The 27308-nt window shown below is 34.6% G+C and overlaps 1 protein-coding gene across 9 annotated transcripts in view; it reads right to left on the bottom strand.

Annotated features, from left to right (window-relative positions):
* The window catches only part of Hira (histone cell cycle regulator-like protein), a 49564-nt gene that overhangs the window by 8837 nt on the left and 13419 nt on the right, over nucleotides 1-27308 (bottom strand). For all 9 annotated transcript variants that reach the window (XM_080161988.1, XM_080161989.1, XM_080161991.1 and 6 more), the window contains exons 14-32: nucleotides 27048-27154; nucleotides 26053-26178; nucleotides 25355-25454; nucleotides 25045-25116; nucleotides 24144-24357; nucleotides 21930-21997; nucleotides 20717-20850; nucleotides 19378-19560; nucleotides 18816-18909; nucleotides 17152-17285; nucleotides 16385-16579; nucleotides 15225-15318; nucleotides 9326-9408; nucleotides 8292-8397; nucleotides 3793-3871; nucleotides 3433-3519; nucleotides 2888-2962; nucleotides 1120-1232; nucleotides 596-706 (exon numbers count right to left, since the gene is read on the bottom strand). In XM_080161988.1, coding sequence (XP_080018114.1) covers nucleotides 596-706; nucleotides 1120-1232; nucleotides 2888-2962; nucleotides 3433-3519; nucleotides 3793-3871; nucleotides 8292-8397; nucleotides 9326-9408; nucleotides 15225-15318; nucleotides 16385-16579; nucleotides 17152-17285; nucleotides 18816-18909; nucleotides 19378-19560; nucleotides 20717-20850; nucleotides 21930-21997; nucleotides 24144-24357; nucleotides 25045-25116; nucleotides 25355-25454; nucleotides 26053-26178; nucleotides 27048-27154 — 2175 coding nt within the window. The remainder of the gene's footprint in view (nucleotides 1-595; nucleotides 707-1119; nucleotides 1233-2887; nucleotides 2963-3432; nucleotides 3520-3792; nucleotides 3872-8291; nucleotides 8398-9325; nucleotides 9409-15224; nucleotides 15319-16384; nucleotides 16580-17151; nucleotides 17286-18815; nucleotides 18910-19377; nucleotides 19561-20716; nucleotides 20851-21929; nucleotides 21998-24143; nucleotides 24358-25044; nucleotides 25117-25354; nucleotides 25455-26052; nucleotides 26179-27047; nucleotides 27155-27308) is intronic.

Raw genomic sequence — 27308 nt, 5'->3', positions numbered from 1 at the left:
AAAATGGGGGGATTTTTTTGTTTTTTGGGGGGTTGGGGGTGTCCCACCCCCCACAGAAATAGCCTAAAACCACCACAGGACCAGTAGGTATATACCCTGAAAAGTATAATCCGATCGATTCAGTGGTTACCGAGATTTTAAGGGACGGACGGACGGAGACAGACAGAGTTCTACTTTGTATTATAGATAGGCTACTATAGGCCCTATTTGCTGGGGGAGCAGCCGCTAGTTTGTGTTTGAAAAACTTTGATTGTCTGGTTGTATGATTTTTTTGGGTGGCTCTAGGGGCGAATCCTATCGTCCAATATGTAGCAAGTTAAATATTATATGCATTACCAGTAAGATCTCGTAACCGACTGTAACTCATTTCTTAGGGAAGTTTACTATTGGTTCATAACAGGTTTTAGGCTATTTGGCAAGGAATGGGGAAGCGTATTACCCCCTGAAAGATGGAACCCCAAGAAAAAAAAATACTGCTATTACAGTATTTTTGAAGGGATTTTCAAACTCCAGATAAATTATTCTCCCTCAATTTAATATGGTTAGGGGTAACTTTACCCCCCACCCCCCCTCCCTAATGTAAAAATGTACTAACCTGACGGGGAAGGAGAAAGAGAGGCAAGGGGCAGGGTGGATGGGGGACCCTGTTTGAAAGAACTGGATAGGGAGAGCGCGTGGCGGGAGGGAACCAACTGCACCCAACATCCTGAAAAAAATTGGGGATTTTAGTAGGTATGATAATCACGGATATTCGCATGGTACAATATAGGAGTAGGGATGGCAATCCGTCAAATTTTTTGACCGGATTCGGATTCTTACAAGAATCCGTCCAAAAAAATGGCAGATTCTCAACGGATTCCGGATTTTTATTTTTTTGACGGATTCCGGATTCTAGCAATATTCCAAAAGGCCTTTTAAAAAAATAAATTAAGGGATTAAATTAAACCGGGTACTGGGAAGAATCTTAAGCTGCGTTTTTTCATATTTTCTGATATCTCCACTTGGAGGTGTAGGTGGGGAGAGATATGGGGGGGAAAGGGTGATCTTTGCCTTCAAAGAGGGGGTTGAAAGAGAAAAACTAAAGACGTTAATTTTAGTACTAGTATAAACACTGGTTACCTAAATCATCAGAAAATCCGTGAGTGGAACCATCAGAAAGTTGGAGAACTGGCATTTTCTGCGGAGAAAACTGAACCCCACTTATGGATATACTCGTTCTAGGGCTGGTATGCCTAAAAATACACGTGTTCATCAAATCATGATATTTTTAATGTCTATTAAAAGCCTAACAATAATAAGAAAACAATATTTTTAAGTAACATTTTAGCACTCTCTCGAAGTTTTTTCCAATAAATTAAAGAATATTTGACATTAAAGTTTGAACAATTCTTCTGTTTGTACCGACGGATCTTGCTAACCGCTGAACCAATCGGGTGCTCCTTAACAGGGTAACTTCTCATAGGTCCCGGGAGGGTTTACAACTATTTTGGGGGATTGTACCACCACCCTCAAAAGATAAAATGATGAACGCAACATAGAAAGGTTACGTATTTTTTTTTTTTAAAGTGCAACTAGAGGCCTCTAGGGGCGTAGCCGCTAGTTATAATATAAAGTAGCAAGTTTTCGATGATTAATGAACTAATTGAGTCACTATTTTAGAAAGCTTAACATGTGTATCAGAGTAGGTAGTTTTACTTGAAGATTTACGTCTTAGTTTTCAATCTTCGAATACAAAGCACATAAATGCTAAGGATCCAGGCACTAGCTTTAATGTTTATAGAGTAGGTATTTGTACGATTAATGGAATGCAGACCAACCTATAGACCAAACATGAGAGTAGCTGCGATACAAAAATAACGTTCTGATTTGATTAAAAAGATTAAAATCTAAAGTGCGCAAGTCATAAAATTCTTTTTATTAATCAAAACGATTGACAATTTAGATACATAATCCTTTATATACACAAGGATCTTAAGGGACTGAACAATGAATGATAAATTCATTCACAACCCAATTCTAATAAAACAAAACAATCACTAATATGAAGAATGCAGATAAAAAAAATACAGGTTTAAAAGTTTGGATACCCTTACATTCTATAGACCAATAAAGATTGAATCTTTTTCTTAACATTATTGAGCTAGCTAATACCAGAACAAGTTTATAACTTTGAGAGACAGTGTTATTTACAGGTCAATGTCCCCTCCTTGTATATAAGATTATCAAAATATTAATTAAAAATTATAGAATTTAGTTCCTGTATAAAGTTTTGTAATAAGAATCAACATTTGATTTTATATTTTAAAATATTTTCTCGTATTTATTCGAATCCGGTGGATAGGAACCAGTTCTCATCCATACGAAAAAACTATGTCTAGCATCGTATTATATCCAGCTTTCTACGAATATAAAAATGTACAATCATAAGATTAAAACCAGTTTTTTAGCCCTTGCCTTCGGCACCTCAGGGCTAAAAAAACTAGTTCTAATCTTATAATTGTACATTCTATATCCGCGGAAAGCCGTTTATAATACGATGCGAGAAATAACTATTATAACTTTTCAGTTAGATCTCAATGAATTAGAAAATGGACATCAAGTAAGCAATCTATCGTGAAAAACAAATTAAAATTACCCTTCTGAAGATTAGAACTATTAATGGAAACGTTTGGACATCAAAACTGGAATTAACCTTATTTTTCAATTTTCAACAGTTATAAATCTATCTCAACCATAACATTTAAATGCTGCTTCATAACGAAATATAATTCAATGAAAAAAATCTTCATTATCAATCGCATCATTTTTAGAAGTATATCAAGCAATAAAAGTTTGGTCGTTTTAAACTACGAAAACAGTTTGTAAATTAAAAATGATAAGTGTATACCTGTTTAAAGGGGTAATTTCAATATTCTTGACTGTCGCTTTTGGAGGATTTATTTCAGTATTAAAAACAAACATCCTAAAAAATACAAGTATTGACAACATCCATAAGTAGCGAAGCAAAAAAAGAAATAATCCTTATACTAAAGTAACATGATGTCTGTTTGTTTGTACCGAAGGATCTCGCTAACCGCTGAACCGATCGGGTTCTCCTTAACAGGGTATAATAAAATTTTGGATTCTCCGCGGATTCCGGATTCTTATTTTTGGCGGATTCCGGATTCGAATTCTAGCAATATTTTAAAAGGCTGTTATAAAAAATTAAGTGCTACAAATGCCCTAAAAATTACCTAATGCTTTTGGTGTTATCTATAATTTACTTCTGAGAATCAACCATATTTTAAAAGATATTATATAAAATGATGATAATGACAAGTATTAAAAAACTCAAGACGCTAATTTTAGCCTACCAATTAAGAATTCGAATCCGCTATTGAAAAACGGATTCCGGATTCGGATTGCCAACCCTAGTATTAAAGCTTTGCCTACCTTGCACTGTTTGTGATGACTGCCACCAAGGGACCATCATCTTTGAGCTTGTGAACGGGGGAGGGGAGGGTAATAGGAGCCAGGGCCCTTCACAAATACAAAACTTTACATTTAAGAATGGGTGTCTAATTTTTCTATGTTCTAAAAAATAGATTTATTACTCTAGATGGACTGTCAAGCAAATTAATCCCTTCACCTTTAAAAGGAATTAATATCAAACAAAAATTTTGAATTATATCAATAACGAGTTTTATTTTTGATGCCCTATTGACGGTCTAAATTTTGGCTGTTTCTATCAAACAACGGCCAAATAACGTGTTAAGTTAATATTATAAGGTAAGAATGTCAAGTTTTGAATGCCTAGATCCGTCAGTTCGAAACATGTGGATGCTTGCGTCCCGGCAGGCCAAGATAATCAGTTCACCTCCAGATATACAACCTGAAATAAAGATTTTATTAGTAGCGCAGCAACTTCATAGGGAATACCGTACGTTTGTCCAGTAAAAACTTCCCAGTTCAAGTCTCTATCCAGCAAAAAAAACACATTACACAAGAAGTCTTTAGAAAACTATACATCAAAAGATTATTATAACCTAATTTTGACACAGACACATGGATTTAAACCTGATCAGTACGATATATAAGTTGGAAAGAATTTTAATGTTAGAGGGAGATTTGAAATCTGCATCAAATTTAAGTTATTTTTTATAAAATTCGTTTTTAGTATAATTCTTTATCTAAAAGCGGAAATACAATTTAAGTTAATTAATTTTGACATCTGTGATTGGTGGATTGAAAATTATCTGCGCTCTGATAGGAGAACCTTAAGTGTCGCACATCATTCAACTTATTAGAGCGCAGGTAGTTCCCAATCCACCTATCCTATTGGTAAAAATTTATAAACTTAAATTTTATTTCCGCTTTTAGATAAATAATTATACAAAAAACGAATCTTATAAAAAATCCTTAAAATTTGATGCAGATTTCAAATCTCCCTCTAACATTAAAATTCCATCCAACTTATACAGGGTGGGGCAAATAAGACCGGACAAACTTTAAACGGCCATAGCGCCAAAACTACTTGACCAATCAGGACGTTTGACCCCACTATAAAAAGCTTAATATTACCTTTTAGCACAAAAAAATCTTTGGACGAAAATGGGCTCGTACTCCGAGCTGGCCGCGCTTATGTTCAACAAGGCAGATTCGAAATGCGCCGGTGGAATAATCTGGATCCTCGACTAGGGCCCACTAAATCGGATCTCAGCCCATCTGTGGATGAGGTAGAGTTATGCAACTTGCTGGGGATACTGTTAGATACATAAATAAGACACTCGAAAAGACTAGAGCTCTCTATCTAAAATGGCTGGGCTGAAGTACTCCGGCAAAGTGAAACGTGGCAGATTTTAAGATGTCAAAAATTGTGTGAAATCGTGAAAATTGCTCGGTTCTCGACGTTAGAGACCCATATGGAACTTAAAAACATTTTAGACTATAGTTTGCGCTGACAACCCTAGCTGAATCTTCATGCCATTTCCAAAAAGGTATAGAACGTCGTTCCAGCTCAACTGTGGTCCAAATAAGAACCTCCGTGTGAAAGGGTAGCGTTAAAGTTGAGTGAATTTGGATCCTGCGGTTACTCACGTTCCTAAGGAAATGGGGCCTCCCAGCAGTCCGATCTTAATTCAATGGACTTTTGGGCTGAGGCTACTTTGAAGCATGCACCAATAGAAGTGCCTATACAATAAAGACCTCCCTCATTGCCACCATCAAGGAGAAATTCGCCAGCTTGGACAGGGACATGGTGACCAGGGCCTGCGGGCGGTTCAGGGGCGGTTGAAGGCGGTGATTGAGGCTGGCGACGGTTTCATTAAATAATCTAATAGTTATATACCTATTTTGCTTGCCAGTTTTTAAAATTCAATAAAATCTTTAAAATTGACGATTTTATGTTCATTTGTTTAGAAGTTAGAATTTGTCCGGTCTTATTTGCCCCACCCTGTATATCCTACTGATCAGTGAGTAATTTTCTATTTTAAGTGTGTATTGTCAATAAGTCTAGAAAATAGAAATGTGTAATTACTTACATATATTAAATAAAAATATCAAATTCTTTACATATTAACATTAGAAGTATTTCTTTACAATAGCATTAATATCTTATTATCTTTTAGGGACCTTTGAAGATTGTTAAAAATAACAATTTCTAATATTTAAGACATTTTAAACATAGCCAATAAAATGCGCAGGAATAATATTTAGGATTAATACATGTTATATTAAAATACCAGAGCTGGATCTTTAAAAGCGTAGCCGTTGCCTTAGTCGTGGTCAGAGTTACAGCCACCAACCTAATAGCGATCTTTAAATCATATTAACCACGCGTTGCCGTGGCCACAAAAAAAAATGCGATCTTTAAATCATATTGGCAACGCGTTGTCGTAGTCGTAGCGTGGTTAACCACGCTAAAAGTGACCACAGTCCGTTAGTGTGGCTAAAGCGTTGCTAAAGCTACAGCCATGACTACTGCCACGGCTACAGCCACGCCAATGGCTACACATTTAAAGATCCAGCTCTGATAAGATGAGGCTCTTTATATCTTACCAATAATGGTTGATGTAAAAATAAATTTCCAAAAAAAGGATAACTCCTGTTTGCATTCTGCTTCGCCCCTAGCCTATAGGGGCTTTGCCCAAGAGATAATTTAATTGGAGATGTAACCACTAATTTCAAACTGATTTAGAAAATAAAACTGAGGGGAATTTTTTTTTGGAGGTTGGGGGTGTCCCACACTCCAAGAAAATAGCCTAAAACCACCACAGGAATCCGATCGATTCCGAAATCTTAAGGGACAGACAGACAGACGGATGGACAGACATACATCAAGCAACTTTGTATTATAGAACGGCTGAAATAAGAAATCTTTGTATATTTCCTGCTATAATTGATATAAGACACTCTTTGTAAATTTTATGCTATAGGTGATTGAAGAAACTCTTTGTATCTTACCTGTTATACTTGATAAAAAACACTCTTTGCATCTTACCTGCTATTGTTGATATATGTGACTCCTTTTTTTATTACCTGCTGTAGATGATAAAAGAAACTCTTTGTATCTTACCTGCTATGGTTGTCAGAGGAGACTCTTGGTATCTTAACTAAAAGAGGCTCTTTGTATATTACCTGCTATAAATGATAAAAGAGACTCATTGTATCTTTCCTGTTAAGACTGTTAGAGGAAACTCTTTGTATCTTAACTCCGTGGTTGATTAAAGAGAATCTTTGTACCTTACCTGCTATAATTTATAGAAAAGACTACTTGTATCTTTCAAGCTAATGTTAATAAAAGAGACTCTTTGTATCTTTCCTGCTTTGGTTGTCAGAGGATACTTGTTGTATTTCTTACCCGTTATGGTTGATAAAAGAGACTCTTTGTATCTTTCCTGCTTTGGTTGACAGAGGATACTCGTTGTATCTCTTACCTGTTATGGTTGATAAAAGAGACTATTTGTATCTAACATGCTAAAGTTAATAGAAAAGACTCTTTGTATCTTTCCAGCTAGATTGACAGATGAGAGTCTATTTATCTTTCCTCTTGTGGTTGACAGAAGAGACTCGAAATATTTTCAGCAATAGTTGATAAAAAAGACTCTTTGTATTTTTCCTTTTATGGTTGACAGAGGACACTCTTTGTATAATTTCTGCTCTAGTTGATAAAAGATACTTTTTGTATTCTTTACCGCTATGGTTGATTGAGTACTCTTTGTATCTTACCTGGTAAGGTTGACAGAGAAGACTAGTGGCATATTTATAAGACTATTTATCTTTTCTGCTATGGTTGGTAAAAGAAACTCTGTATCTTTCCAGCTAGGTTGAAAGAGAAGAGTCTATTTATCTTTCCTGCTATGGTTCATAAAAGATCTCTTTGTATCTTTCCTGCTATGGTTGACAAAGGAGACTCTTTGTATCTTACCTGCTGTGGTTGACATAGGAGTCTATTGCTATAAATAATTCATGCTATGCTTTACAGAGGAGACTCTTTGTATCTTTCCTGATATGGTTATTTAAAGATACTCTTTGTATATTTCCTGTTATGGCTATTATAAGAGACTCTTTGTATATTTCATGCTGTGGTTGTTAGAAGAGACTCATTTATCTTTCCTGCTATGGTTGACATAGGAGACTATTTGTACTTACCTGCTGTGGTTGACATAGAAGTCTATTGCTATAAATGATTCATGCTATGCTTTACAGGAAGGACTCTTTGTATCTTTCCTGATATGGTTAATAAAAGATACTCTTTGTATATTTCCTGTTATGGCTGTTATAATGTATATATGTATATTTCATGCTGTGGTTGTTAGAAGAGACTCGTTTATCTTTCCTGCTATGGTTGACATAGGAGACTCTTTGTATCTTACCTGCTGTGATTGACCTAGGAGTCTATTGCTAAAGATAATTCATGCTATGCTTTACAGAGGAGACTCTTTGTATCTTTCCTGCTATGGTTAATAAAAGATACTCTTTGTATCTTGCCAGCTACTCATTTGTTAGTAGAGACTCTTAAAATTGTTTCCTGCTATAGTTGACAGAAAAGACTTTTTGTATCTCAACTTCTGTAGGTGATGTACAAATGGATTGCCAAATGAAAGGATACTATTTATATATTACTTACTTGAATAAAAGGAGACTCTGGCCTTTGTACATTTTCAGCTATGGTTAATAGACGAAACTATTTCTTACATTACATTCCAAAATAAGAGGGTACTCTTTGGATCTTACCTTTGAATTATCTGTAAAAAATTTGAGGAAGACTCTTTTTCAGCTATAGTTTACAGAAGATACTTTTTGAATTTTACCTGCTATAGGTGATGTAAAAAGAGATTCCCAAATAAGAGGAGAATCCTGGCTGGTATGAGCTGTCACTCTGTGTAGTGCTCCTCCAGAATAGGTAGCATAATCATTCTAGATAAAATAATGTCTTAAAACTATTTGATTTTATCGCTTTTTATCCAATTATATATGGTAGGTAGTATGTTTTTTATTTTATTTATAACTTATTACCGATTAAAATACCCGGATCTACTGCAGTTCACGGTAAAATATTGCTGGTAAGCAATATTTCCAAAAATCTATGAATTTTAAAGGCTGCTAGCTGCCAAACGGCTGAACGTACAGATCATACCCGCACACCATTTTAAGCGGCATAAGAAGGCCTACAAATAATCTGGAATAGCCAAGATCCAATTATGCACAGGGAAAGCTTCACTAAAGAAAAAACGCGTAAAATAGGTCTTTTTCGCGCATTTCTCTGCACTGCGAGATAATTATGCATTATTGATTTAAGGCTATTCCAGATTATTTGTAGGCCTTCTTATGCCGCTTTAAATAGCGTGCGGGCATGATCTGTACGTTCAGCCGTTTGGCAGCTAGCAGCCTTTAAAATTCATAGATTTTTGGAAATACTGCTTACCAGCAATATTTTACCGTGAACTGCAGTAGATCCAAATACCCATTTTATGGGAGCTTTTTATAGGCCCCTGGATGGTTTAAGGCTTTTTAGTTTTTATATCTAAGTTTGGTTTTATATTATTTTTCTACTTTCCTTACTCCTTCATATACAGTACTCCTAGATGGTAGGAGCGCAACCGCTGGTTACATATATTTTAGCTAAAAGCAATACCTGAAGAAAATGCAATTTAATTTTATTTCTCCAAAAACAGGTTTTGTGAAATATCTTATGCTAAAAACATGTTTTTTATCAAAAAAAGCTTAAAAATATACTTACAAGTATTTTAACTTAAATAGAAATGGGGTCGTTTAAGACACGTTTAGTAAGCGTCGCCTCTAAGACAACACCGCAAGAATTTACCGAATAAAAACTGTAATTTACCTTAACTTGAATGTGTAGTACTGTTTGGTTAGTTCTCAATTGTGTATAGAATGGGTTACTGGTCAAGCATAGTGGCGGTAAACCTAAAATTAATAAGTCGTTTTTAGTAGCGAAGCTACTCTATAATTTGAAATGTCCATCTGTCTGTCCGTATGTTTGGTGGAACCGTGATTTTTTGACAACATTCCATTTATTAAGGAGCACAATTAACTATGAGACATCAATGGCGGCCCATATCTTTGGTGTTTATGGTCCGATTTCCAAATTTTTTCAGTTATAGATATCAAAATTAAATTTCATGTCATTTAAAGAAAACAACTATGACGGTCAGACAGCCTTTAACCCTTAACGGTCGGGGGGGGGGGGGGCGTTGAACGCCCCCCCATCCGGTTTTTTCTATCTCATTTTCTGTGTGTGAAAGATAAAGAGCCCAAACTGCTTGACTTTTTAAGTATGGGTATGACACATAACTGAGAGTTGGAATTTTTTGAATATCTCCATCCTGGCGGGCACAGGATGCCAGCAAACCTGGCAGGGTCATCCAGGTAAAGAACAAAAATATTTTTTGACTTAAACAAAGCATTTTATCTTACCAAAATACTAAAATATCCTCTAGTAGTACATCCTCATATTAAATACAGGTGTTCAAGTCAATTTCATGTTCCAGGTATGATCCTGAAGGTCCTGATCCTCCAGGTCTCCAGAAGTCTTTAAAATGCTCCTGTGGCCGCAATTTTTGACTTAGAGACTTCAAATTTTAAACTTAAGCTTTTCTGACATGACTACATAATGTATTAAAATTTCATAAAGATCCGCCGCCGTTTTCCCGCCGACCGCCGACTGCGGCGGCTGGCAGCTGCCAAGTACAGCTGCGGCCGCTGAAACTTATGTTTTGATATTTCAAATATAAAATTTACATAAAAATAAACATTTTCTGAAAAAAAAATTTCTTCTAGCTTTAAAAATAAAAAAATTACAGCCGTTTGAAATTTTTAAGTAAAAAAGGACCTAAAAACAAAGGTTGTTAAATAAAAGGGTGAAGGAAGCGAAAATTGACCTTGACTTACTTAAGGTCGAAAATTCATCATAACATAGGAGACTTGCACAAAAATTTTTAGCCCTCTAGCTCTAATAGGAACTGAGATAATGAGGGGGGGCGTTGAACGCCCCCCCCCCCCGACTGATTAAGGTGCGGCAAGGGGCCCGACTGTTAAGGGTTAAGCAAGTTTTAGGCTATTTTTGTATATTTCACATTTTTCGCGATATCTTTGGTGTTTATGGTCCGATTTCAAAATTTCAGTTATAGATATCAAAATTAAATTTCCTGTCGTTTAAAGAAAACAACCATAACGGTCAGATGCAGGTTTTTTGCTATTTTTTAATTTTTCCCTTGTTTTTCCATATATCTGATGTATATAAAAAGATTTTCAAAATTTTTAAGTTAAGGTTTATAAAAGTTAAATTTCCTGTCGTTTTAAGAAAACAACCTTGGCAGTCAAACTGCCTTTTAGCAGGTTTTTGAATATCTTAATATGTTTTACATATTTCCCCATAACTTTGGTGTTTTTGGTCCAATTCTAAAACTTTTTTGGGATATCAGTATCAATTGTTATGAGCATCTTTTATGTAATTTACTTTGACGTCATCATTATACAAAATATGTGTTTATTTTCTCCAATAAATCTATTCTTGATTTTAATAAATACACTTTAAATCTACTTGTACCTATTCCCATCCATGATATGTTGTGCTTCGCTACTTATGGATGCTGTCATCCTTGTTAAATTATGAAAGAGGAGTATGCACGAACGAGGGCAAGTGATTCTAAGCACCTTCCAGCAGTGATTCTAAATGTTTTCGTTGTTGAATATACTTTTTTTTGACGATATATCATCAAATGTTTTGTTGAGTTCAAAATGCTGTGACACAAAATTAAACTTTTTCAATGAAAAATGTTAATTTAGAAAAAGGGATGGTAACTTGTAATAATGTTTTGTTTTATTAGTTTCAGGGTGGCCACAGACTTTTTTTCAAAATAGCATAAAATAGCATAAAAAAAAGGGAATAGTATGGTATGCAATAGTATGTACAAATTCCATAAAATAGTATGAAATAGCATGCATTTAACACAAAATAGTATACAATAGCATGCATTTTAAACACAATAATGAGCTTTTTAAATCAACTTAATGACTTAAAGTGCAGGCATGGGAGGAAGGGTCTTCAGGTGTTGATTCTTGCATAAACTATAGCTCATGCCTCTGACAGCTTTAGCCCAAAAAAAAAACTGCTCTAATGATCGAATGGTTAAAGAGATACCTAACTAGGGTTAGGTTAATCTTAAGGTCTTTTTGAGCCACGGAGGGCAAGGGGGGAGGTGGCATCAAATTGACTTCTAAGTTGGTTGATAAAGTTGGTAAATTAAGGGATTCCAGGTCATTTTTAGGGTTTTATAAAGCCCTAAAAGGCTGGAGGCATAGAGGGGGGGGGGGGGGGTCAGGGAGAATGACTTCTAAACTTATAGTTATTTTATACACATTGTTTAAGTTGAAAATATCTGCACGGTTCAAATGTGATCCAAGAGAAAACTAAGGTTTGGTCAATTTTTAGGGTTAGGTCTTAGAGTGCTAGGGGAATTGGAGCTAAGGCGTTGCTTCTTGCTAAAATTATAACTCATGCCTCTGATAACTTAAATTGAAAAAAATCTGCTTTTATGATTTAATGGTTTAGGGATAATTAAGGTCAGGTTCATTTTAGGGTTTTATTGAGCCCCGGAAGGCTAGGGGGGAGAATGACTTTTAAACTAAAAGTTGGTCTGCACTAATAAAAGCTGAAGTCCAAAATATCTGCACGGTTTATTAAGTGGTTTTAGAGAAAACTTAGGTTGCTTTAGTTGTTTCTTGCTTAAACTATACCTCTGATAGCTTAAGTCAAAAAAAAATCTGCTCTCATGATCAAATGGTTTATGAGATAGTTAAGGTTAGGTTCATTTAAAGGCTTTTTTTTAACCCTCGTGGGGCTAGGGGGAGTTGAAGTGGGGTGACATCTAACTAAATGTTAATTTACCCATAAAAGCTTAAGTACAAAAAATCTGCAAGGTTCATAATTTTGGTTCCTGAGAACCCCCCCCCCCCCTTGATCTAATAGGCAACGAGCGACTTAAATAATGGGTTTGGGTATGACACTTAAGTGAGAGTAAGAATTTTATGAATATCTCATTCCTAGCGGGCACAGGATGCCAGCAAACCTGGCAGGATCATTCAGGTAAAGCGTAAAAATATTTAGCATTTAATGTTACCAAAATACTAAAATATCATATATATGTATATAGGCAACAATTAAAGGTTCCAGATTTAATCCTGCACGTCCTGATCCTCCAGGTTTCTAGAAATGTTTTAAAGGATCCTTTGACCGAAATTTTTGACTTTAAAAATTAAACTTGCTTTCCCAACATGTCCACATGCGGTATTAAAATTTCATAATTATCTACCGTCGTTTTCCTGCCGAGCCCCAGCTGGCAGCTGCTAAGTACAGCTTCCGCTGCTGAAATTTATGTTTTGAGATTCCTAACATAAAATTTACACACACAAAAACATTTTCTGAAAAGATTGGTCTTCTAGCTTCAAAATTACAGCCGTTTAAAATAGTGATGGCAATCTGTCGAATTTTTGGGCCGGATTCGGATTCCGGATTCTTAAAAGAATCCGTCAAAAAAAGTGGCGGATTCCTTGAGGATTCCGGATTCTAGCAGTATTTTTAAAGGCTTTTTTAAAAAAATTAAAAAATTAAGTGCTACATATGTCCTAAAAATTAATGTTCTTGGTGTTCTCTATAATTCACTTCCGAGAATCGAACCAGATTTTGAAAAAATTTATATGTAATGATGATAATCTTTGATTTCAAAAAGCGATAGTTGAAAGAAAAAACTCAAGACGCTAATTTTAGCCTACCAATTAAGAATCCGGAATCCGCTAGTAAAAAACGGATTCCGGATCCGGATTCGGATTCCATAATTGGCCTAAAAATTGGGCGGATTCCGGATCCGGATTGCCAACCCTAGTTTAAAATTGTTATGTGAAAAAGGACCTAAAAACGGAGGATTTATATTAGTTAAGAGATCATAAACCTCAGTTACCTATAGGATCATTTAATAATAAAAGTACTCCTCAATGCTATTAAAATTTAAAAGAAGATATCTTTACACTGAATGTGGAAATACCAATAACTTTCAAGAAAGGTACAACAATCTGAACTGAAGAACTACTGTCTTCTGGAAACATTTCTAAAAAAATTGAAAACAAAGTAGCGAGTTTGCCGTATTTTCACAGTAGCATTTGATAAGTTATTTTGGAATAGGTAAGTGGCAATGATTGCCCCGCAGTGTTAGAGCCACCCGCAGGGGTTCAAATAAATTAAAAGATACTGTGAAAATGCGATAAAACCCGATACTTCGCTTTCTTTTCATGATCTAAAAAAATCAGTTCGTTTTAATTACCTAAAAATTGAAGATTTATCTGACATACAAATAAATTGTGGCAAATAGTAGGTATGATGCAGTTTTTGGAAAATAGTGGAAATAGTATGCAGTTTTGAACAATAGTGGAAATAGCATAATTTTTTGGAATAGTATGCATAGCATGCAAAAATAGTGGAAATAGCGGAAATAGTGGAAATAGCATGTTTGTGGCCAGCCTGTAGTTTACTTGAGTAATTTACAGCATTTGATTATGTTATGGCGTGTTTTTTATTTGAACCTTTAACCTCAACAAAACATTTAATGAAATGCTTAACATTTCAAAGTTTTTTTTCAAAGAAAACCATGATGAAATTTAATTCTTTTAGATGATATAACTATGTCAAACATAACTCTAAAAATATCCCCCCAAAATGTTTGATTCATTGCTGGGATGTGCTTAGAATCACTTGCTCTCGTTCGTGCATAGTCCCCCTTATTTTTCAGGAAATCTCTAAATTAGTTTTCTCTCCATTAAATCTGTTTTCAAATTTAACTTAAACTATGCCGGGGGGGGGGGGGGGATGTTTATGTAGTACTTGGAGGGACATTACCTGCTAGCTAGTTGTATTAGATAGTGAATAGATTGTAAAACTTTTTATTAAAAAGTTTTTTAATATTATTTTTGAATAAATATATCAATAGATATGAACTGTACACAAATCTACAAGCAATATATAAACAAGGAAGATTATGTACATTAGTACCTCATATGCTAAAAATATTTCAATTAAGAATTAAATACAGAGATATAGAACATTAGAAAAAAAACTAAGAATCATAAATTAGTATCTCCACTGCAAGCATATTTACATGAGTTTATGTAGTAAAGGTTTTGAATTTAAAAGTTCTTGTAAGAGGATTAGAAAGTTTTAAGTAGTATAAAAAGTTTATTTCAACACTTTTTTTAAGTTCACAGAAATAATTTTAAGCCGATTCAACAATGTCACAAAAAAAACCAATATAAAACAAGAATGTAACATCCAATTGTAAAAGTAATGATAATTTAGACTTTAGAGCAAATAAATTTTACTTGCAAGTTTCTTTCATGTGGTACAATATGGAACATTGAGAAAAAAAACCGCGACGGAACTACAATCATCAGCAGATATAACGTTTTTTGGCGGCAGTGACTTTCACGTTGCCGTTTTTAAAGTTACACTTTACATTAACGAAAGTCATATTTCTGAGTTCCTGAGATCCTTTGAGATGGTTTCAAAATGTGGCACATCCGCCCTCCCTTTTCCCTTTTTAACAGTTTGGGTTTATTTTATTGTGCTTTCTTTCTACGTATGGACAAAATAGTTCTTGTTAAAAATTTCCTTTTTAAATCATCAATCACATAGAAAGAGGACAGACTCAAATAAAAAAAGAATATAAAATTACCTGGAGTTCTAATAGGCGAGGTCATTAGCCGTTGAGGGTGGGAAACAGCCGCGGCTGGCGGCGCTAAAGCTGTCGTAACTGTGGCAGTTGTTTGCTGAAATAAAACAAACTAAATAAATCACAAAGTAGCTTCATGTTTGTCTGTCCGTCCATCCCTTAAGATCTCGGTAACCACTGAAATGATCGGATTCTACTCTTCAGGGAATATGCCTACTGATCCTGTGCTGGTTTTAGGCTATTTTCCTGGGGGTTGGGACACCCCCACCCCCCCCCCCAAACAAAAAAAAATCCCCCCCGATTTAAAAAAAAAAAAATTTTTTACGAATTTTAATAATTCGCCATTTATTCGCGGAAATTTGCGATTCGTTCGCATTTTTTTCCGCTGGGTAATGCGATTCATTCGCCTTTTTTTTTCCGCTGGGTAGGTAATTATACCTTTTGGGGCAAAGCCCCTGGAGGGTAGTGGCGAAGCTGCTAGTGTAATATATAAGGTACATAATAAGTATTTTAATGTTTGTCATTTAAGATATCTAAATATTCTAGGGAAGCTCCAAAAGAGGTTCTAGGAACTATCAGACTATTTTAATCTTCAATAAGGCATTAATTTTTAAAAAAAGAATCTTGTTAAATGAACCATTTCTTTTGATGGACAGACCTCCGGCATACCCTATTTTTAAAGTACCTGTGATAGATTAGATATTTTTGTTATGATAATTTTAGTATTTTTAGATGTATTTATATGTCAATAAGACTATTTTGCCACTGTTAAAATAAATTCAAGTAGTAAGTTTTTTTAAATAAATTTTTGTTGGTAGTAAGAAATTATTTGAAAACAAGCAGATTTCTATTTTTGGAAAAATTAACAGCAAAACAATTTGATTTTATAAAAAATTCTAAAGATCAAAATAAGTTTTGGTTAAGATAGATATTTCTGATTCTAAGTGATTCAAAGCACCTTCCAGCATTGAACCATAGTAAATTTTTAGTTAATTTACTAGGTTTATGTTTAATGTAATTATATTGACTAAAAAGTAAAGTTTTACCGTGGTTTTAAATGAAAACTATAAATGTTAAGCATTTTTTTAAAAACAGTGTTTAAACTTTTTATGTTAGGATAAAATAAATGTTAAAATGTTGAGCTACAAAAAAAAATATTTTACCTTTTCAACGATCTGTGTAGAGCTACTGCTTGCTGGCGGGCTGGATTTAGCAGACGCCGAAGTACTACCGTTAACGATAGCTGGCGCTGAAGCAACTTTCAAGCCGAGTTTCTTTTTCTTCGCCGCATTTTGCGGGGAGTCTTCCGCTTTGCGTTTTAGTCCCACCAGTTTTGCTTTCATTTTCTTTGCTTTCGCCTAGGCAAAGTTAAAAATAGATTGTTATTTGAATTCTTAGCGCTTTCACACAAATTACGTTGTTGGGCACTAATACCTCCACGCACCTCCTATTTCTTAAAAAAAAAAAAAAAATAAGGATGAAGGGGAGACGTAGCTTTTCGTTTGTTTATTTCCCTCAAATTGCCAATTCGTGCATAAAACCCGGCCCACAACCAATCTTTATTTTGAAAAAATAAATAGGGAGGGGATTATTTTTTCTCGTATTCATTCGAATCCGGTGGATAGGAACCGGTTATCATCCATACGAAAAAACTATGTCTGGCATCGTATTATATCCAGCTTTCTACGAATATAGAAATGTACAATCATAAGATTAAAACCGTTTTTTTTAGCCGGTCCCTTCGGCACCTCGCGGCTAAAAAAACTAGTTTTAATCTTATAATTGTACATTCTATATCCGCGGAAAGCCGTTTATAATACGGTGCGAGAAATAACTATTCTTGTATTTTGTTTTACATTAGGTCAAATTAGGATAGGTTTTTTTTATGATACAGAGACTAGCCCCTGCCGAGTTAGGGAGAACAACTGACCTTCAAATCATCCGCCACATCCTCCTTGCCAGATTTCTCTGTCTGACTGGCAGCTGTTGTATTACCATCAGAACTGTCCTCAGAATCAGAACTATCAGACCCAGAACTGTCGGATGAGTCACTGTCCGAGGAGCCTGAATAATATCATATGTAAAACAAGGATGACAACATCCATAAAAGCGAAGCACTGAAACGGTAAGACAAACGGACATTAACACTTGTAGAGTGTCAGAACTGAATAATCAGAATATAAGTGTATATGAGTCGAAGCAAAATTATAAGTAAAATGTGTTGAAAAACTGCTTGACACAGAATAATGTTTATGGACATACTTACATTTTTAGGACTCATAAGGAAAAAGGATAAGAGGATGAATACTCACCCCCTTTTCATGGTAAAATACTACTTCCCCATCCCTAAATTTTTAAAGAAAATTTAGCAGACGAAAATCAAAAGCCGCCCAGGGCTTTTTGTATGTCAATCATAAATAATAATGTGAATAAAAAGAAAAGCGATATTTAATTTAGCAAACAGCCGTGGGCGGTCAGAATCAGCTGAATGTTTATTATGAAAAAAATTTCCCCCTTTTTAGAAATGAAAGGATTCATCTTTCATGCACAATTTTTTTAAAATAAAAATAAATTCTTTGTAATTTTTAATTAAAACATTAAAACGACAATATCTAAAAGTAAAAAGTAAAAAAAATATTGTTGTTAGATGTTGTTATTTTAGTATTTTTTTTATATTTAATAACAAAATTTTCTTTTTATTTTTAATTTAAATATTATATTCTAATTATTAAAACTTTACATATTAATTTTGTAATCCTCCCATTTGAAAAGTGGTGGAATAGCAATAAAATTTAGCGCGGCAACAGCGCTAATTAGGCCCCTGGGCCCACTGCCTATTTTCGTCTTCTAGTTGCTTCGATTCCTCTCTTTTATTTTTTTCTCTATGTTAGGACTTGATTATAGAGTTGCTTCACTTTTAATATTGTATTTTGTTGTCCCAGGAATCAGTATACCAAAAATCAGATCAATCGGATTATTAGATCACATTAAAATTTGTTGTTAAATAAAGAAATCAACATGTTTAAAATGGACGTACAGACATTCTGGTAATGATTATAGAGTTGCTACGCTTTCTAAATCGTACCTAACTACTACAGGAATCACCATGCAAAGTTTGAAATCAATAGGACAATTCTAACATGCCTAAATTAACGAAAAAAGCTATCCGTTACGGACGGACCGACCCTAATTATAGAAAAGCTTCGCTTTTAAAAATCTCATGGGATTTCTTCTGAGGCATAAAAAAAAATTTAAATCCTAAGAATGATTTTTAAAAATGCATTGCTTAGTAATCGTATCAGCAAGTGAGATTTGTCGTTACAAACAGTAACAGACAGACAGACAAACAAACAGATAGACATCTTTACTAAGTACCTACATACTAAAGGCTACGCCCTAGGGTCTTCTAAAAGCACTTGAGAGAAAAGAAGTTAACCCTTTTAATTTTAGTTTCTAGGGTAGATTTTCCGACCTTGACCTCTAAAACGGTTAACTTTGAAGGAGAACCATTCAGCGGTTAAGATATTATCGCAATATACAAACAGACAGACACAGGTAGACTAGACATCCTGTTACTTTAGTATAAGTATTTACCTGAGGAAGATGATGATTCTATCCTGTTTGGTTTCTTCTTTCTCTCCTCTTTCTCTTTTTCTTTCTCTTTCAACTTCTTCTTTGCATCATCACTCTAAAATTGTATTGGCTGTATTGAGAAATAGAATAGCCTATTCAGGGTAGGCAATCCAATGAAATCCTTATCAGAATCCGTTTCAGATTAATCCGCTGATTTGATAATCCGAGTACGAAATCCGTGAGAGTTTGGATATTTAGCTCGGATTGATTCGGAAATCATAGCCTTTTTGGATGCATCTTGAGCACCTTGGATTATCATCTCTGGTTATAAAAATCGAACACATGAGCAATTAAATAAAAAATTAAAATATTTGGGCGATTTTTCTATGATGCATGTAGGTTCCTATAAGAATATTTACTCAAACGCGGTTAGCGTTATCTCTCTGTTAACACCAAGACAAAAAAATAATTTTTTTAGTAAAATAAAATATACCTAAATAATACGCATTAAGTATTTTTTACCACTCTAAATATGAAATTCTTTTTTACTTCTTTTCCCTGTAATTTTAACAAAAAAAATCACCTTAGAGGCACCATTCACCATTTTAGTCGGAGATTTGTTGCCACCATTGGCGTTGGCGGACAATCTACCAACTATTTTGCCAGGGGATGGTTTGCTGCCATTCTCCTGAGCCGTGGTTGAGCCAGCTGTGGGTTGGGTTGGCGGTTTGCTCGGCTGGCTGACAGGCACCATTGTTGTTCCAACCTAAAAGAAATATAATATGAATGGCCTATAACAGGTATGGGCAGAGGGGGACAAATATCAATATCATTAAAAATTTTTTTCCTCTCCCCCAAACCCTCCAAAGAGGACTATACACGAACCAGAGCAAGTGATTCTAAGCATCTTCCAGCATTGACCCATAGTATTTTTTAGTGAATATACTAGGTTTATGTTTAATATTTGCTTTATCGACTAAAAAGTTAGGTTTCACCATGGTTTTATATGAAAAAAACTTTGAAATGTAAATAATTTTTTAAAGCAATATCATCAAATGCTTTGTTGAGTTCAGAGGACAAAATAAAATAACACTGCAGAAAAGCATCAAATGTTGTAAATTGCAAAAGTACATTAATTAAACTGTTTACAAGTTACCAATCCTTTTTCTAAATATACATTTACAATCACAATAATATACTTTTGTGTCAAAGCTTTTAAACAACAGTTTTAACTCATCAAAATATCGATGATATTGCACCAAACAATGCTTAACATTTCAAAGTTTCTTTCATATAAAACCATGGTGAAACCTAACTTTTTAGTCGATAAAGCAAATATTAAACATAAACCTATTATATTTACTAAAAAAATACTATGGGTCAATGCTGGAAGATGCTTAGAATCACTTGCTCTGGTTCGTGAATAGTCCTCTTTGCCAAATTAGGTAATTAGGTTAGTTAATTGGCCACGCAGGGTTAGAGCCGCTACCAGTGGCTAGAAACATGGGAAAAGCTACTGTGCAAATACGACGAAACGCCCCTTAAGAGGCGTAGCCACGAAAGGGTGTACACCCGGGGGTAGTTTCTAGAGGACATGCCAATTAGTTTCTATGACAAAACTTTTCTACTTTGAAGACATTGTTGTAAACAAAAAATTTAGGTTCTAATCTATTTAAACTAGAAGTAAGAGGTGTTGTGATGTAAATTGCACGTTACATAAACATTAATTATGCCTAATATTCTAAAGTATAGGTAAATATAATATTATTTGAGTGGCTCCTTTTTTTTGATTAACATTTAATAGGAACAAAAAAGGAGATTTAAAAATAAGCGCTGAACGTGGATATAATTAAAACTAAAAAAATAATGAAATCTTGGGACCATTATAGATGTTATTTTTATTTATTTATTAATGAATTTACCTTTCGTTTAATTTGAATCATGTTTGCTTTTGGCGTCTGATCATTGGTCGCAGCTGATTTGGCAGCTTCAACACCATTTGTATGGTTGCTGCCATTTGTGGCGGCTGTTCCGTTTGTTTGAATGCTGCTAATGCCTAAAAATATAATTTTTTTTTCTTAGGTTTATATTTAGTTAATACTGAGCCTATAGACAAATGTAAAAAAATAATGTCTTAAGCATAAAAAAATATTTTTCATTTCTTCTTTTATAAGATTAAAAGTTAACCTTAGAAAAGTGATTTTCCTTAATTTTAAAAAGGGTCTAGCGACCCCCTCCCCCCCCAATAATTCCTTAAATAAATCAAAATTAAGGGGGGGGGGGGGGGATTCCTGCGGATAAAAAATACCACCCCACATATTTTATATTTGATTTCAAAATAAGTGGGGCTTCCTTTAAATGATTATTATCACAATTTTATTTGAAGAAAGATCAACTAATATTTATGTGCGACTTTTAAAGTTGCATCACTTATTTATATTTCATTTCGACGTATTCATTAGAAGTCCAGGTTAGGTGAAGGTTACATGGACATTGGACAGCTGTCACTATTGCCATTTTTCTATCCTGGAAGGTGGAGCTCACCTGGAAGGCTATTACTATTGCCCTTATTTTTCCAAGGAAGGTGGAGCTTACCTGGAAGGCTGTAACTATTGTTATTCTTTCCAGGAAGGTGGAGCTTACTTGGAAGGTTGTTACTATTGCCAATATTCTTTCCTGGAAGGCGGATCTTACCTGGAAGGCTGTTACTATTACCATTATTCTTCCCAGGAAGGTGAAGCTTACCTGGAAGGCTGCTACTATTGCTATTATTCTTTCCTGGAAGGCTGTTACTATTGCCATTATTCTTTCCTGGAAAGTGGAGCTTACCTGGAAGGCTGTTACTATTGCCATTATTCTTCCCAGGAAGGTGGAGCTTACCTGGAAGGCTGTTACTATTGCCATTATTCTTCCCAGGAAGGTGGAGCTTACCTGGAAGGCTGTTACTATTGCCATTATTCTTCCCAGGAAGGTGGAGCTTACCTGGAAGGCTGTTACTATTGCCATTATTCTTCCCAGGAAGGTGGAGCTTACCTGGAAGGCTGTTACTATTGCCATTATTCTTCCCTGGAAGGTGGAGCTTACCTGGAAGGCTGTTACTATTGTTATTATTCTTTCCTGGAAAGTGGAGCTTACCTGGAAGGCTATTACTATTGCTATTATTCTTTCCAGGACTAACATTAGGTTTCACAACAACATCACGTCTGAATAGATTATGATTATGAGCAAGTTTCATAAATCATCTTATGTATTAAAGAATCAAAAAATATTAGTTTTTATGAAAACAAATGCCTTTTGAAAAATGATTACTGTCATTTCGTAAACAGACAGACAATGTACAAACCACATTAAAAACACAAAAGTTATTTTTTCACAAAGTAAAAGTTTTTAAGAAACTGAAAAAAAGGTGAAGACAGACATACATTTTACATCCTATTATTTCCTAAAAATTACAAGATAAAAATTGATAATCCGTAAAAAAAGGCGGCGATACGTAAAATTTCATTTAGACACACACACACACATATATCTTACTACTTTAGCAGATACATTTCAATTGATTTACTGCATACAACGATCGGTATTAAATTTGTTTAGAAGACATTAAAAGTGTTTCGCACAAAAAATTTTTGGAGGCCCCTTGCAGGAAAGAGTGACAAATGGATGGAAGAAGTAAAATCTTTAAGCCTTTTATTTAGAGGAATAAAAACTTAATCATTATGTACAATAGATGTAAATCTTTTAAATCTGATGAAAACAGTTATTTCAAAGAAACACTTTTGTGAGACAGCTATTTTGAAGAAGGTTTTTGTCTATGGTTATAAAAAGTTATAAAACTTTTGCAAGGAACGATTTTATAAATTAAAAGATTAAGATAATAAACATGTGATGTTTTAAACTAAATCAACACATAATACATGAAGTTTCCAAGTAACAAGGTTGACAACATTTAGAAAACCTAAGTTTAACAGAATGACGAACAAACCAACATTAGATTGCTTTGATGCATAATATGGACATTGAGAATTAAGAGGGGGGTTTTTAATGCAACCATCCCGTAATCAATGTATAAATGGCACTTAGAATTCGAATTTTGATCTGAAATTTTGCATGAGTAATCCTTGGTGACCCTAAATCAAACAAAAAGTTGAAAAAGTAACGGCTAGCGGCTCATCCGTTTAGCCGTTTTTGGCTATTTTTAGGGCAAATCTATCATAAATTACGTAGGAATAAACTTTTTGAAACATATTTTTGCTTTAAATCGTGTGAAATGATACAAAACAAGGATGACAACATCCATAAAAGCGAAGCACTGAAACGGTAGGACAAACGGACATTAACACTTGTATAGTGTCTAAACTGAATTATCAGAATATAAAAGTATAAGAGTCGAAGCAAAATTGTAAGTAAATTTGTTGAAAAACTTCTTGATACAGGATAATGTTTATTGAGTTTATGGACATACTTACATTTTTAGGATTTGATTATAGAGTTGCTTCGCTTAAAATATTGTTCTTTGTTGTCCCAGGAATCAATATACCAAAAATCAGATCAAACGGATAATTAGATCACATAAAAACTTGCTGTTAAAAAATTAGAAAAATCAACATGTTTAAAATGGACGTACGGACATTCTGGTAATGATTATAGAGTTGCCACTCTATCTAAATCGTACCTAACTACTACAGGAATCATCATGCAAAGTTTGAAATCGATAGGACAATTCTAACATGCCTAAATTAACGAATAAAAGCTATCTATCTCGGACGGACGTACGGACGGACGGACGTACGGACGGACGGACCGACCCTAATTATAGAAAAGCTTCGCTTTTAAAAACATTTTTTAGATTTCTAGAACCAGCAACTACCGGCTAGAACAGTTTGAAAACGTTTTGGAGCGGAAAAAAATATTATTTGGAGATAGGTTTCGTGATGGATTTGAATTAAAAATAGCCCAAAAATGGATAAACGACTGAGCCGCCAGCCGTTAGCCGCTACTTTTCCAACTTTTTGTTCGATTTAGGGAAAATAGACCTACCAAGGATTACTCATGGAAATTTCAGATCAAAATTCGAATTCTAAGTGCCATTTATACATTGATTACGAGATGGTTGCATTAACCCCCCCCCCCCTATGGAAATGCTTCCCCTAAAAAAAAATTATGCCTTATCATCTTAGATATTAGTATTCCATAAGTGAATTAGATTTGTATTATATTTATTAAACCTAATCAAAAAGGCTACCTAACTGAAACAGAAACCATCGTGCTAAGTTTGATATCGTTAGGACATTGAATTATCTGTACGAGTTAACCGTTACGGAGGAACTGACTGAATAAATAACTTACTTTTCAATAGGGATTTTAGACTTTGTTTCAGTACTTGAGTTGGACGAAAACTTTACGGTCAAGCTTGCACTGTCGCAAGAATTTCGCTGGGAATCGCCGCCAAAAACGCCTCCGCTTGAATTATCTGCTAAAGCGGCGGCTGGCAGGATGAACATTGGCGTAATTCGACGACGCCCGTCGCTCGTTCTCACTTCTATTTGTTTATCTGTTGGGCCTAAAATAAATTTTCATTGTACTTACAACTTACAAATGTGGGTAAATTAGTTCTACAGGGGGGGGGGGGGGGGGGGTTAAAATGTGATGACTCGTTACACAATTTTATTTTAATCAAGGTATATCTTAAATTTAGTACTACTCCTGTTTTTTAGGATATTGGAACCAAATCTTGGATCATGGAAAGAAAACGAAGTTTCCGGTTTCATCGTATTTTCACAGTAGCTTTTGAAGGGTTATTTTAGGTTAGGTTAGGTTAAGTAAATGTTAATGATTGCCCCGCAGGGTTAGAAAATATGCCCCGCAGGGCTAGAGCCCCCCGCAGGGGCTAGAAGTATGAGAAAGTCTACTGTGAAAAAACGACGAAACCGGAAACTTCGTTTTCTTTCCATGATCCCAAATCTTTATAGAAAGTCCCATTGCAGGGTTGGTTTTAAGGAGAAAATTTTTGAATCGGTGAACGGCGGGAGCGGTGGGTTGTCCCGCCTCCGTTTTTTTTCAAAGATACCAAAACTTGGGGTAATTATTGACACAACCATAAAGATTTTACCCAATTATCTCTAAAATTAAGGGAGTAGCGCCCAAATTAAAATTGCTGGTATGTCGTGTAAATAGTCAAACATTTTATCCCCACCCCCTCTTTTTGTTGATTTAAAGAATTTATCATATTTTTTCTCCAAAACATTACCTTTAATCGGTGTTCCATTGGCGGTTGTCTTCCAAGTGCTGTTACTTTCACCAGTTGTGTTGCCAGATGTTGCTAATGAGGGACAATTTAATATTTTTTGCAAATCAAATGTTTTATACGGTGTCGTTTATAATCTATATGTTATTGTCCATGAATATTAATATTGGAAATTATTCCTAATAACTGTGACCGCATGTACCACAGCAATTACAAGTTTACATCAACGTTGGATAGCTCATTCACATATGTGTAATGATATCTATTTGTTTTAGACTGGCAACGCTACAAAAAAATTTAAATTGTCCCATGCCTGTAAAATCAAACATGTCCTCTAGGTTATCATTCAAATTCAATAGTTCAGCATTCTCAATGAGAACTGGTTTGTTGGATACTGATATTCCAGAAACCTGGTGGCCAATTATGTTATTTCAATACAGAAACAAGAGTTGCCAAGTTAGACGCCTGATATTTTCTGTTTAATTAAGAGAGAATGCCTTAGCCTAACAGCTGTGTTAATAATAAAATCAGGGATCTAAAGGGATAAGACAATGGCCGAGATAAATTGTTGTACATCCTTAATAATGTTTCACAAAATTACGCCTTCAGTAGATTACAATTAGTAGTTGAAACGTTCGAACACTCTACTTAAATAATCAAATCAACCCAAAGTCAAACGAATAAGTACTTTCTGTAATTAAATGCTTCTTGATGAATTAGAAAAGCCAGGACAAAAGAATATCAAGTAATAAAAAATATATTAGTATTATCCTGCTTAGTAGACCAAAATAATCCCTCCCATTATTTTCAAATTAAAAAAATTGTGTCTACAAGTAGCTCTAAATTTGCAGGAACTACTAACAAGTAGTTTAACCTATACCTAAACTAAAATAAACATGACAAACATGTTTTTGTAAATAAAAATCCGGGAAGGGATGATTACCTATAGGCGATAGACTTTTAATTTCTATAATATGTTCACTGTTCAGTATTGATAACAATATTTTCCTGTCCATACATCTTCTTTAACAGCTCATTCTTAGCCGACTTGGTGACCGGCACTCCGAGGTCGGCTTTAGTGAAGTTTAGACCGGCTATCCGGCCGTCATGACTGCAGGCTATCAGTGTCATTCCGTCCTAGTAAAAATATTCTATCAGGATTGGATTTCTTTTTTTTTATTCCAGCTTCAGATTTTCAGTGAGTCATAATTGATAATAATCGATACAAAAATATAATATTTTCATGCTGTATTTGCAAAATTAAATGTGCAACTAGCGGCTACGACCCTAAAAGCCTCTGAGGGTACTAAAGGTGTAAGGGGGAAAGTCGACCACCCTATTTTAAAGGGGTAGTTTCACGAAATGCATTTGAACTTAATTTAGTGAACCACATATTTTATCCTGGTTAAATGGTTAAACTACATTTATATGGCATATATTTGAAAGAATTTTAATTTTCTACCACGTAGTTTTTAAAATATCAAGACTTGAAAATCGTCTTTTTCAATTCCATATATCACAAAAAGACAATTTTCAAGTCTTGATATTTTGAAAACTACGTGGTAGAAAATTGAATTTAGTAAGTAAGTTACTTTTAGTAAGTAATAAAAAGAAAAAGTTATTAAAAAATATTTTGAAGGGTTAGATTTGTATTAAAAGGGTGGAGATTTCCACATCCCAAAATACTTTAAAACCTTCCCTGTATCTTTAAGAAGCTTCACTGTTAAGAACAACAATATCGATCCAGTGCAGCGGTTAGCGAGATCCTTAGCTACAGAAAAAAAAGGTTACTACTTTATATAATAGGATTTAAAAGCAATTTCTCATGGCAGGTTTGGGTAGAGTACCCTTCCCTCAAAATAGTTGTAAACCTTCCCTAGATCTATTAGAAGCTTCACTGTAAAGCAGAACAACAACGGTTTAGCAGTTAGCAAGATCTTATGGTATAGAAACACACACACACAGACAGTCAGACACCCTGTTACTTTAATTTAAGAATCATTTACCTTTGACCACGCCAGGTCCATGACCGACGAATCAAAAAGGTCATTAAGTACAAGCAAAGGTCGCCGGAGGCAGGTCAACCACACAGATATAGACCTATCACGGGAGCCTAAATAATAGAATAGTTATTTCTCGCATCGTATTATAAAATAGCTTTCCGCGGATATAGAATGTGTAATTTTAAGATTTTCAATCGATTCTAGCCGGTAGTTGCTGGTACTAGAAATTTTTAAAAATGTTTTATGTATCATTTCACATGATTT

This window comes from Acartia tonsa, chromosome 5 (genome assembly GCF_053477335.1).
Source record: "Acartia tonsa isolate MP-2025a chromosome 5, ASM5347733v1, whole genome shotgun sequence".
Taxonomy (NCBI): Eukaryota; Metazoa; Arthropoda; class Copepoda; order Calanoida; family Acartiidae; genus Acartia; species Acartia tonsa.
The sequence above is the reverse complement of the archived record's forward strand: the minus strand, read 5'-3'. Positions and strand labels throughout refer to the sequence as shown.